At 46.9% G+C, this 13,336-nt stretch overlaps 2 protein-coding genes across 5 annotated transcripts in view; one reads left to right on the forward strand and one right to left on the reverse strand.

The window, feature by feature from the left end:
* Positions 1-8,942, reverse strand: part of STIL (STIL centriolar assembly protein) — an 80,497-nt gene extending 71,555 nt beyond the window's left edge. For 3 of the 4 annotated variants that reach the window (XM_031668374.1, XM_009208077.4, XM_021941332.2), the window contains exon 1: positions 7,931-8,941. The gene's annotated coding sequence lies outside the window, so the exon portion shown is untranslated. Of the gene's footprint in view, positions 1-7,930 lie in introns of all 4 variants that reach the window. The other variant, XM_021941334.2, reaches the window with a different exon arrangement.
* Positions 8,908-13,336, forward strand: part of CMPK1 (cytidine/uridine monophosphate kinase 1) — a 43,074-nt gene continuing 38,645 nt past the window's right edge. Inside the window, exon 1 of the mRNA XM_003891842.3 lies at positions 8,908-9,229. Within this exon, the coding sequence (XP_003891891.1) occupies positions 9,059-9,229 (171 nt within the window). The 5' untranslated portion in view covers positions 8,908-9,058. The remainder of the gene's footprint in view (positions 9,230-13,336) is intronic.

Below are 13,336 nucleotides of genomic sequence, written 5' to 3' on the forward strand. Positions count from 1 at the left end.
GTGGCACGATCTCGGCTCACTGCAAGCTCCGCCTCCCGGGTTCACGCCATTCTCCTGCCTCAGCCTCCCGAGTAGCTGGGACTACAGGCGCCCGCCGCCTCGCCTGGCTAATTTTTTGCATTTTTAATAGAGACGGGGTTTTCCCGTGTTAGCCAGGATGGTCTCGATCTCCTGACCTCGTGATCCGCCCGCCTCTGCCTCCCAAAGTGCTGGGATTACAGGCGTGAGCCACCGCGCCCGGCCTACTTTTTTTTTTTTTGAGATGGGCCAGGCGCAGTGGCTCAGAGATGGAGTCTCACTCTGTCACCCAGGCTGGAGAGCAGTGGCACGATCTCGTCTCGCTGCAACCTCCACATCCCAGGTTCAAGCGATTCTCCTGTCTCAGCCTCCCAAGTGGCTGAGATTACAGGTGTGTACCACCACTCCCAGTTAACGTTTGTATTTTTAGTAGAGACGGGGTTTCACTGTGTTGGCCAGGCTGGTCTTGAACTCCTGACCTAAGGTGATCCAACCACCTCCGCCTCCCAAAGTGATGTGATGTGAGCCGGGCGCGGTGGCTCACGCCTATAATCCCAGCACTTTGGCAGGCCGAGGCGGGTGGATGACGAGGTCAGGAGTTCAAGACCAGCCTGGCCAACACGGTGAAACCCTGTCTCTACAAAAAAAATACAAAAAATTAGCCAGGCATCGTGGCATGTGCCTGTAATCTCAGCTACTTAGGAGGCTGAGGCAGGAGAATTGCTTGAACCCGGGAGGCAGAGGTTGCAGTGAGCCGAGATCATGTCACTGCACTCCAGTCTGGGCAACAGAGCCAGATTCTGTCTTAATCAACCAATCAATCAATTTTTCAAAAGAGATGGGGTCTCACCATTTTGCCCAGGCTTATCTTGAACACCTGGGCTCAAGTGATCCTCCTGCCTTGGCCTCCTAAAGTGCTGGGATTACAGACATGAGCCAACATGCCCAACTTTTTTTCTTTTTTTTTTGAGACAAGGTCTCTCTCTGTCAACCATGCTGGAGCAGCATGATCACAGTTCACTGCAGCCTCAACCTCCTGGGCTCAAGCAATCCTCCCGCTTCAGCTTCCTGAGTAGCTGGGATCACAGGCACGGGCCACCACATCTGTCTAACTTTTCTAATTTTTTGTAAAGACAGGGTCTCACTAGGTTGCCCAGGCTCAAGCTGAATTCTGAAACATGAATATAACATAGGCAGCCAAGGGGAGTAGTCAAGGCTGGGAAAATGAAAGTATGGGAACAGATATCTATCTCTAAGAGGCAATTATGATAAATAGGATTGATGAATGGTGACAAAGCCTATTTCCTAATCCCCTACAAAGGGCACTAGGAACATAGATATACCCTGGGAATAGCATGCAGGTACTGAATGTATGTGAAAAGACCTAATGTACTCCACGATAAACACTTACAGGTAAGGGTGGGTTTTAAGGATAGCCCTTGCTATACATCTTTCTGAGATCAGTCTTCTGGTCTGTAATGCAACATATTTTGACGGGATTTTTGTGAGTATGGAACTTTTCATGGAGTCAGTGTTGTATAGAAATGCACATTTTAAAGTCATACATGCTGAATTTGAATTTGACTTTGTCATCTATTTGCCTTGTGGGTTTTTTTTGTTGGTGGTGTTTTTTTTGTTTTGTTTTGTTTTTGTTTTGTTTTTGTTTGAGATAGAGTTTCACTCTTGATGCCCAGGCTGAAGTGTAATGGCACGATCTTGGCTCACTGCAACCTTCACCTCCCAGGTTCAGGTGGTTCTCCTGCCTTAGCCTCCCGAGTAGCTGGGATTACAGGCACCCAGCACCACACCTGGCTAATTTTGTATTTTTAGTAAAGATGAGATTTCTCCAAGTTGGTCAGGCTGGTCTCAAACTCCCGACCTCAGGTGATCCGCCCACTTCAGCCTCCCAAAGTGCTGGGATTACAGGCGTGAGCCACCGTGCCTAGCATTGCCTTGTGGTCTTGAGCAAAGTACTTCTACTTCCTGGCTCTATTTCTCCATCTGTAAAATAATAGTACTAACTTCACAGCATTATAAGAATTTCATAGGCAAGGCAAGGCTGATATTTAGCTAATACTCAACTGGAAAGGCTATATTGGTGATTAAAATATTGAAACACGCTGGGCGCAGTGGCTCATGCCTGAAATCCTAGCACTCTAGGACGCTGAGCTGGGTGGGTCACTTGAGCCCAAGAGTTTGAGACCAGCCTGGGCAACATGGCAAAATCCTGTCTCTACAAAGAATAGAAAAATAAGGAAGGCATGGTGGTACACACCTGTAGTCCCAGCTACTCAGGAGGTCAAGGCTAAAGTGAGCTGTGATGTGCCACTACACTCTAGCCTGGGCAACAGAGACCCTGTTTCAAAAATAAGCAAACAACAAAAATATTGAAACATTTACATACGAGTTGGCATATAGCTACTTCCCTAAGCACTTCCAGTGTCCTCTAACTCTCCCCTGGGACACACTGGACCTCCTCACAATCTAGCAATTAGAATATATCTGAGGCCAGGTGTGATAGCTCACGCCTGTAATCCCAGCACTTTGTGAGGCCAAGGAGGGCAGATCACTTGAGGTCAGGAGTTCAAGACCAGCCTGACCAACATGGCAAAACCCTGTCTCTACTAAAAATGCAAAATTAGCCAGGTGTGGTGGCGCATGCCTGTAATCCCAGCTACTCAGGAGGCTGAGGCAGGAGAATTGCTTGAACCCAGGAGGTGGAGGTTGCAGCAATCTTGGCTCACTGCAACCTCCACCTCCTGGGTAAAAAAAGAGAAAATAAAAAAAAAAAAAAAAAAAAAAAAAAAAAAAGTGGCACAGAAATCTTCATAGGTATTCTGATTGATTTATTTTAAAAGTCGATTATCCAAAAAATGCCTGGCACATAGACTTTTTTTTCTTTTCTGAGATGGAGTCTCGCTCTGTCGCCCAGGCTGGAGTGCAGTGGTGTGATCTCGGCTCACTGCAACTCCACCTCCCAGGTTCAAGTGATTCTCCTGCCTCAGCCTCCCAAGCAGCTGCGATTATAGGCACCCGCCACTATGCCCAGCTAATTTGTATTTTAGTAGAGATGGGGTTTCATCATGTTGGCCAGGCTGGTCTCAAACTCCTGAGGTCAGGTGAGCCACCCATCTTGGCTTCCCAAAGTGCTGGGATTACAGGCGTGAGCCACCATAGTAGACATTTAATAGATATAATCAAATTTATTTAGCCTACAGATTCAGTCTATAGATATAGTTAGGAAATGCCCCTTTACTGGGTGACATACACTTCTATATACATTTATTGGGGCATACTATTATTGCATATCTGGTGGTTTACCCCTAGGTGGAATTCAATGCTTCTCTGCCACCTCCAAGGAGCAATAATATATGGCTAAGACGAAATGGATTCCTTGGAGACAAATTAGGATCAAGATGCTAAGCGGTAGACCTTTCACTGTGGACAAGCAGCAGGGTTGAATTTTCAAGCATCAGTGTAGTATTGTGTCTTTTATTTATTCCATGTCCTCGGCTTGGCTCCATGTGACTGCCAGTGTGATAAAAGAGGCCCAAAGCTACTTGGAGATCCTAACTTCCTTGGCTTATTTCTCTTTTTGAGTGCTCCTGTTGATCTGGTCTAGCTTGCCAGGGAGGAGTCTAAGAGAAGGAAGGTCATCTAGGCCTGTCTTGATTATACAAGAGTTTTCTCTAAGCTCTGTAAAATCCATCTCAGCTTACTAAATCTAAGGTTCCATAGAGGGCTTTTGGACCCTGTAGCAACTTTAAAACATGGCACCAAAATTCTCTGACACTCCTCTTATTGAGAAGTAGGGCTTGTGTACCCTCTCCTTGAATCTGGGCTGTGTGTGTGGTTGACTGAAAGAATATGGTGAAAGAAGAGGTGCTGTGGCAGTTTCTAAACCCAGGTTTTAAAAACTGGCAGTTTCTCCTCCCCATCTCCTGGAATGTTTACTCTTGAAGAGTAACATTCAGCCATCATGCTGTAAAAAGAAACCTAAGCAACTAGTGGTAAACCCCATGGTCTTTAGGGAAAGAGGGTTTCCACAATGTTAGGGGGAGCCAAGTAAAATTTAAATAGTGTATTTTCTAGCTTCCCGTCTCTACACCAAAATTAAGTATTGACACTCACAAGAGGAAAAAAAATATCCTCTGTCAGCCATGTGAATGAGCCTTCTTGGATATGGATTCTCCAGCCCTCAGTTGAGCTGCCCCAGCTGATGCCATGTGGGATGAAGATGAGCTGTCCCCACTGGGCCCAGCCCAATTTTCAGGTCATAAGGAAAATAAATGTTTCTTGTTTTGGCCAGGCACCGTGGCTCACGCCTGTAATCCCAGCACTTGGGAGGCTGAGGCAGGCGGATTGCTTGAGGTCAGGAGTTTGAGACCAACCTGGCCAACATGGTGAAACCCCGTCTCTATTAAAATTACAAAAATAAGACAGGCATGGTGGCAGGTGCCTGTAATCCCAGCTACCCAGGAGGCTGAGGCAGGAGAATTGCTTGAACCTGGGAGGTGGAAGTTGCAGTGAGCTGAGATTGTGCCACTGCAATGCCAGCCCAGGAGACAGAGCAAGACTCCGTCTCAGTAACAACAAAACAACAACAAAAAGGCAGGGCTTGGTGGCTCATGCCTGTAATCGCAGTACTTTGCGAGGCCAAGGCAGGCGGATGACCTGAGGTCGGGAGTTTGAGACCAGTCTGATTAACATGAAGAAACCCTGTCTCTACTAAAAATACGAAAAAATTAGCCAGGAGTGGTGGTGTATGCCTGTAATCCCAGCTACTTGGGAGGCTAAGGCAAGAGAATTGCTTGAACCCAGAAGGCAGAGGTTGTGGTAAGCCGAGATTGTGCCATTGCACTCCAGCCTGGGCAACAAGAGTGAAACTGTCTCAAAACAAACAAATAAACAAACAAAAGAATGTTTCTTGTTTTAAGCCATTGTTTTGGGAATGGCTGTTTTGTAGCAACAGATAACCGGAACAAACTCAAAGGGCCAACTAGTCATAAAGTGGTATTTTTTTTTTTTTTTTTTTTTTTTGGTTTTTTAGATGGAGTTTTGCTCTGTAGCTCAGACTAGAGTGCAGTGGCGCAATCTTGGCTCACTGCTAGCTCTGCCTCCCGAGTTCACACCATTCTCCTGCCTCAGCCTCCTGAGTAGCTGGGACTACAGGCACGTGCCACCACGCCCGGCTAATTTTTTTTGTATTTTCAGTAGAGATGGGGTTTCACCGTGTTAGCCAGGATGGTCTTTATCTCTGGACCTTGTGATCCACCCACCTCAGCCTCCCAAAATGCTGAGATTACAGGTGTGAACCACCTCGCCCAGCCCATAAAGTGTTTTTTTGCCTCACCTTGTCATTCCTGGAAATGATTCCCTGGAAAACCCTTGGCAGGGATGGGTATCTGGGTTTCAGTTTTGAGAAATCTTTCCACATTAATATTTTCCTTAGTTGCCTAACATAACTGGCAGAAGGAGACAGGCAAGGAACAGGACATTAAGTACCCAACCACCTGCGGTCATAATTATCCAGAAAGATTTTTTTCTCTGTGAAAAAAAATCACTACATATTGCTTTAAGTAGGCATACAAGGAAGTTTCAGACCCAAACCCCTGTGTGGAATCCATAGTTCTGGTGTTCTGTCATGGAAACAACAAAGATTGTCCTTTTGTTTCTGTCCTAAGGCTTTCACTAAAAGTATGCCAAGTGTGGTGTCTCACAGACACCATATCCTTAAGATCTTTTAACTCTAACTGTGTGAACAAAGGAAAAGAAGGCACATTTGTTTTGATATGGCTTTTTTCATACTCCTGCTACTCATTCCCAATATGACCAGTTGTCCTTGTTCTTGGCTGCCCATGTCCTAGCTCCTCCTCTCCAGAAGCTGAAGGGTTTGGAGCCGCCTTCTTTTTTTTGAGACAGCGTCTCGCTCTGTCACCACGCTGGAGTGCAGTGGTGCGATCTCAGCTCACTGCAACCTCCGCCTCCCGGTCTCGGCTCACTGCAACCTCCGCCTCCTGGGTTCAAGCGATTCTCCTGCCTCGGCCCCCCAAGTAGCTGGGATTACAGGCGCACACCACCACACCCAGCTAATTTTGTATTTTTAGTAGAAACGGGGTTTCACCATGTTAACCAGGCTGGTTTCGAACTTCCAACCTCAGGTGATCTGCCCGCCTCGGCCTCCCAAAGTGCTGGAATTACAGGCATGAGCCACAGCGCCCGGCCATGTTTTTTTAACGTGAAAATTCACATATCTAAACGTGGGTCCCTGTTTTTGTATAGCCTTCAAGCTCAAAATAATTTTCACATTTTAAAATGGATTTTAAAAATAAAAGAAATAATATGTTGGGACACATGCAAATTATATAAATTCAAATTTCAGTATCCATAGAAAAATGTTTTTGTTTTGAGACAGGGTCTGGCTCTGTTGCCCAGGCTAGAATGCAGTAGCACGATCTTGGCTCACTGGAGTTTGCACCTCCTGGGCTCAAGGGCTCCTCCCACCTCAGCCTCCACCTCCTGGGCTCAAGAGATCCTCCCACCTCATCCTCCACCTCCTGGGCTCAAGGGATCCCCCATCTCAGTCTCCCATCTCAGCCTTCCGAGCAGCTGGGACTACAGGTGCACACCACCACCTGTAGTGTAGTGTAGGCCTGGTTGGGCACGGTGGCTCATGCCTGTAATCCCAGCACTTAGGGAGGCTGAGGCAGGAGGATCGCTTGAGCCCAGGAATACAAGACAAGCCTGGACAACATGGTAAAACCCCGTCTCTACTAAAAATACAAAAATTAACCAGGTGTGGTGGCAGGTGCCTGTAATCCTAGCTACTTGGGAGGCTGAGGCAGAAGAATCACTTGAACCTGGGAGGTGGAGGTTGCAGTGAGCCAAGATCACAGTACTGCACTCCAGCTTGGGCAACAGAGTGAGACTCTCCATCCCAAAAAAAAAAATATTTTTTTCCAGCTGTGATAATCCAAAATATCCCATAAATATCCCATTTTCCTTTCTATGGTAGGAAGGAAAAGGCAGAAGTTGTGGAGAGGAAACAGGTAAAAATTAAAGGGAGAACAGAAAAGAAGGGCAAACAAAGGCAAGTAGGTGAGGAGAAGGACAGGAAAAGAGACACGGAGAAGGGAGGGACTTATAAATGGGAAAAGAAGGGCAGGAAGGATGGGAATAAGTAAAAACAACAACAACAAAAAGAAAGCAAGGAGAGACAGTGGAGATGGGGAAGAGTCAGAAACCACTGAGTGAGCTAAGAAAGGAGCACCAAAAGAAAAAGGAGAATGGGGGTGCTCAGACAGAGGGCTATACCACCATCTTCCTCTCCTGTTTGCTTTCATTTACTAACATCCTGGTCACTTTGCTCTCAATAGCTTAGTTCCTTTTCCGTAGTCTCTGTTCACTCCAGTAATATCTGACTTGAATTTGTACCTGTACGACAAATCTAATACCCTGGACTCTTAGTTCTATAAACAGGGCATGCATTCTGCCTCAGCCTTCCATTCCCACGGTCTCACCCTGGACCTTGGCATCATCAGAAACTCACAAGTTGGGACATTTCAATTCCAAATATCCCACTCAGACCAGCAGCATCTATACTGCCAGCGTACTTGCTCATATAACCCACCGCAACCTTTCTTGGGTCAATGCTCTAAGACCTTGGTCCCTTTCCCCACCACCCTCCAACCCCTCCACTACCAGGCTTCATGTGCCATTATTTGCTTTCCTGTACGGTTTTGATTCTACAGACAGCATCATAAACATTATCTTGCAAACACTCTCATCACTTGGCCCTCTCTCTCTGTTGTACTTGCCAGGAAAAACCCCAACCCTCAATAAATGCAACAAGCTGCCTTCTCTGCCTGTGCCTGAAATGGCCAAACATCTTCAATTATTTTAAATCCATTACCTCAAATATCAAATGAGCTCTTAACGTTGGCCAGAAGGCCTTTTAAAGGCCTGTATTCACCAAGGCTCAGTTCTTGAACTTCTCCTTTTCTTCTCCCTTAAGATTTTTTCCCTAATGAAGGGAGCAGGCGAACGGAGTTAAAGGGCTTCCACTGCAGTTAGAATACAGCCCAAATTCCTTTCCATAACCAAAAGTCCTGATCTGCCACCGACCTCACTTTCTCAACTTTTCACCTTCCATTCTCCCCTCATTTAACTCAGCCCTGGTCTCACTGTCACTGGCCTTTTTTCTTTTTCTTTTTTTGAAGCAGTCTCACTGTCACCTAGTGCAGTGGTGCGATCACAGGCACGGGTCACGGAGTCCGGCTTTTAAATTTTTGGTCGAGACGGGGGTCTCGTCATTTTGTCCAGGCTGGTCTCGAACTCCTGGGCTCAAGAGATCCTCCCTGCCTCAGCCTCCCGACGTGCTGGGATTACAGGAGTGAGCCACCGCGCCCAGCCAGGCCTTCCTTCAGTTGCTCTAACATGCCAAGCCAACTTAGATTTTTTGCACATGCTTTTCTCTGTCGGACACTCTATCCTGGTGTTTGCCTGGTTTCGCTCTTTTCTATCCTTTTGTCTTGGCTTGAATGTCACCTCTTCTGAAGCCTTCTCTGGCGACACTGGCCATCTTATGTCCTACTTGTTATTTCTTCAAAATCGTACTGCCGTTTGTATGTACTGGTGTTTACTCATTCACACCGGCTACCTCCGCGTACCTCACTGGCTGGAATGGAAACTCCTTGCGAGCAGAGACAATGGGTTTTGCTCTCCCGCGGATCACGTCCCAGCCTCCAGGTCAGCACCAGACACTTGGGGGCGCAGGATAAAATATCTGCGGTCAGATAGCGCTAATAACCACCTAACGGGTGGAGGAAAGCTGGCGCGGACTGTAAGACTGTCTCCGAGACGCAGCCGCTGCGCGAAGCTCCTCCCCTTCCGACCGCGCCGCGGACGCCTGGGCAGCCACGGCGGCGGGGCCGCGGCGGGCGCCGGCTCAGCCCGCCCCTTTCTCCCACCGCCTCCCTGCCCCGCCCCGCGCCTCGCCGGCCGCTGTCAGCTCCCTCAGCGTCCGGCCGAGCAGCTGTGTATGCTGAGCCGCTGCCGCAGCCGACTGCTCCACGTCCTGGGCCTTAGCTTCCTGCTGCAGACCCGCCGGCCGATTCTCTTCTGCCCTCCCCGTCTCATGAAGCCGCTGGTAGTGTTCGTCCTCGGCGGCCCCGGCGCCGGCAAGGGGACCCAGTGCGCCCGCATCGTCGAGGTGAGGCTCGGGCAGCCGGCTGGCTCCTTGGGGCTTGACGCGACGCGGGCCGGCCTGTCCCGCCGCCCCTGGTCCGCCCCCCGGAGTCGCCGGGCCGCAGACTACGAGTCCCGGCGGCCACCGCGCCGCCCGCGTGGCGGTGGCCGAGGGCCGCCGGCGCGCGGCATGCCGGGACTCGTAGTCCGCGCCCGCTCGCCTTGGGAGGCACCGTTTGGGGTCGCTTTGTTCCTGCGCCCCTTCTTTTCTTACATTTTGGGGACCAGATTCGTCTCTAGAGTGGACTGGGAGAGGGATCCCGGAGGCCAACCTTTGGGGGTCCCCCAGCGCGCAGAGGTTAGCAAGTAGCTGATCGTGTGGTGGGTGAAGGCAGCAGGAGCGCGGATTTGGGTTAGAGGCCGTGTGCGCCCGCAGTTGCCGGAAGGGGAGACCTATTTTTCTTCTCCGTGCCTTCCCTCTGGTTCTCTAAACTCCGCACTGTCACCTAACCTGTCTTTACCGTAGGAAGGAGCCCCGTGGGGCGGGGTGTTATTTTAGGCGTGCTGTGGGCTGCGGCTGGCGCTCTCGAGCCCAGTCCCCGCAAGCTTTAGGGCGGGGCCAGCCCTGAGGCTCGGCCCGGGACGGGGATGGGGAAAGCCGGGAGTGCAGTTCTGAGATCAAGCTTAAACCTTTGGCCCTGCTGCCAGCTCACGCTCGGCCCTCGGTCACTTCCTCTCTCCCAGCCTCATTTAGCCCTTATAATACAGTAAAAAGAGTCTCTGAACCCAGATTTTCTCAGGATATAGAACACCTCCCAACTGTAAAATCCTGTTACTTTTTTTCCTTTTGCTTTAAGACAGGTTACCAGTTCAATTCTTTTAACAATTTTTGGGCCTGATGTATGGTTGGTTAGCTGCACTGACACTGTGAAAAATAAAGGCTTCATGGACAATCTGGGGAATGCTTGGGAAAGAAGGAAAACAAGATATCTAGAAACAGAAGAGGCGACCATTGGTGGCCTCTAGTGAAATCGCCCTGAAACTCTGTAACCAACAAAAGTTTTTTTGACCTAGAACTTCTAATTTTCTCCTCTTCTAGGATATGGCCAATATTAGCATTGGGCTTTTGCTTCTCTCCTTATATGTTCATAACAAGCAACCTGTATTTTGTTCCCTAAATAGCATCCAGAGAAGGTTAGATGAGTTCAACAAGTCATTATGTGTTGCACAGATGTATTTATAAATATTGATCATTTTGCCGGGCGCGGTGACTCACTCCTGTAATTCCAGCACTTTGGGAGGCCGAGGCTGGCGAATCACGAGGTCAGGAGTTCGAGACCAGCCTGGCTAACATGGCGAAACCTCATCTCTACTAAAAATACAAAAATTAGCCTGGCGTGGTGGCGGGCGCGTGTAATCCCAGCTACTCCTTAGACTGAGGCAGGAGAATCGCTTGAAACTGGAAGGTGGAGGTTGCAGTAAGCAGAGATCGCGCCACTGAACTCCAATCTGGGCGACAAAGTGGAACTCCGTCTCAAAAAAAAAAAAAAAAAAAAAAAGATCATTTTTAGGTGTCAAAGTGGAACTAGTCCAACTAAAAAAATACGTGACATTTACATCCTCTTTAAAAAAATTTTTTTTGTTGGTTCTCTTTACTTTCTTTTGTTGTTTTTTCTGTTGTGTTATGTTTTTGTTTTTGAGACAGTCTCACCCTGTCACCAGGCTGGAGTGCAGTAGTGAGATCTCGGCTCACTGCAACCTCCGCCTCCCAGGTTCAAGCGATTTTCCTGCCTCAGCCTCCTAAGTAGCTGGGATTACAGGCACAGGCTACCATGCCCTGCTAATATTGTTTTGCATTTTTAGTAGAGACAAGGTTTCACCATGTTGGTCAGGCTGGTCTCGAACTCCTGACCTCAGGTGATCCTCCCACCTCGGTCTCCCAAAGTGCTGGGATTACAGGCTTGAGCCACCATGCCCGGCCTTCTCAGTTGTCTTTTAAAAATTAAAGAGCCTGGCCACTGCACTCCAGCCTGGGTGACAGAGCGAGACTCTGTCTTAGAAATAAATAAATAAATGAAGTGAAAAATGGGAGTGATTTCAAATTTTTGTTTAATATATGTGATCTCTCTTAAATAGCATGATAGGGGAAGGGGCAAAGACTTTAGCATCAACGAGATATGGATTCAAACCCTGAGTCTGCCATTTACTGTTTCTCTAGGCCCAGAGATGTTGTTACCTTTAGTTTGAGTTCCTCTGTGAAAAGGGAAAAAATAGAAATGCCTATTTTGTGTGGTATTTGTGAATATTAAATGAGGTAAAATATTTGGCACACAGAGACAGATGCAAATATTTTTTTTTCTCCATTAAACTTCTGATCTTATTACCTCCACTTTAAACTTCCTAATCTTATTATATTGGTTATTTTTATTGGTGGGTTTTGTTGTTGTTGTTTGTTTTGAGATCGAGTCTTTCTCTGTCACCCAGGCTGGAGTGCGGTGGCGCCATCTTGACCCACTCCAACCTCTGCCTCCTGGGCTCAAGCCATCCTCTCACCTCAGTCTCCCGAGTAGCTGGAATGACAGATGTGCACCACCACTCTCTGCTAACTTTTTTTTTTAGGGTTTTGTAGAAACGAGGTCTCACTATATTGCCCAGGCCGGTCTCGAACTCCCAGACTCAAGGGATCCTACTGCCTTGGCTTCCAAAGTGTTGGCATTATAGGCATGAGCCACTATGCCTGGACTGGTTATTTTTTATTGCAAAGTAGTATTTTTCTTTTAAATTACTTTATGCATGTTATATTTGAATGCATTTAAATACAGTATGCTATTTGTGAATCATAATATGCCTTTAAAATGTCTATACCTAAATGAGTAATACTCATACTACTACACCAGTTAAAAAATAATCTACACATTCTGGGCCAGGCGTGGTGACTCACGCCTGTAATCTCAGCACTTTGGGAGGCTGAGTCAGGTGGATCACGGGGTCAGGAGATCGAGACCATCCTGGCTAACAAGGTGAAACCCCGTCTTTACTGAAAATACAAAAATTAGCCTGGCGTGGTGGGGGGCACCTGTAGTCCCAGCTACTCGAGAGGCTGAGGCAGAAGAATGACCTGAACCCAGGAGGCGGAGCTTGCACTGAGCCAAGATCGCACCTCTGCACTCCAGCCTGGGCAAAAGAGTGAGACTCTGTCTCAAAATAATAATAATAATAATGATAATAATAATCTATACATTCTACAATTATTCTTTATTCTGTTCGGTAATGGCAAATAATATTTTAAACTTGTTAATTATCAGTTACAAGATTCCATGATGAGATATGTTCTGTAATGTGTTATATTATTAAGATTTCAACAATTATATGACCTTAAACTGTTTTCAACTGTTATCTTCTTTAATGAAAATGTCTTCTCTTGAGTCTAGTTGCCATAAACTTTATTAAGCTGTCAATCAACTAATTCCAAATAGTTTATAATTTAGCAGTTGCTATTCTCTAGCTGGCTAGACAGACACTGGAATATCTATTGTTAGTGAAGTCAGCGGTATGTTGTTTTTTTCCTTTGTGAATCTCTTTGTTTTGACTCAATATTTTATTATACAGGCAATTATAAACTAAATTCCAAAATAATGCAATTTTTGGAGCTTTTTTCCTGTAGGGAAAAAATTATATAAATCCACGTTAAATTCTCCAGTTAATCTGGTCGAAGCTAATGTAGCTTACAGGGCACCTGAAATTGTTACTTTAGTATGTTGATTTCCAACTCAGCCTGCCATAAGTACGTATTTGAGTCCTAGCTACAGAAATCTTAAGATATTCAGTTAACAGAAAGAGAAGAAAAAGAGAAAACCAAAAACCCTTAGGATATCTTGCTCTCTAAGACACTGGAATTAGTGAAGTGGGTGTTGTTAGAGGGAATCTGGTATTTTTTCTCTGGAGGTGAATTCTGCTCTGCAGATTGCGCCTGGAGACCTAGAGAAGGTAAAGGCAAGTCTGATACAGTATCTTCTGAAAGTGTTCTGTACTGGGAAGGAAAGATTGGAGGGAGGTTTTGGGACTGATTTTACACATTTATTTGTACTGCTATTTTTCAGTTTTGTTTGCCTGCCTGCCTGCCTTCCTTCCT

The sequence above is a fragment of the Papio anubis genome, chromosome 1 (assembly GCF_008728515.1).
Source record: "Papio anubis isolate 15944 chromosome 1, Panubis1.0, whole genome shotgun sequence".
Taxonomy (NCBI): domain Eukaryota; kingdom Metazoa; phylum Chordata; class Mammalia; order Primates; family Cercopithecidae; genus Papio; species Papio anubis.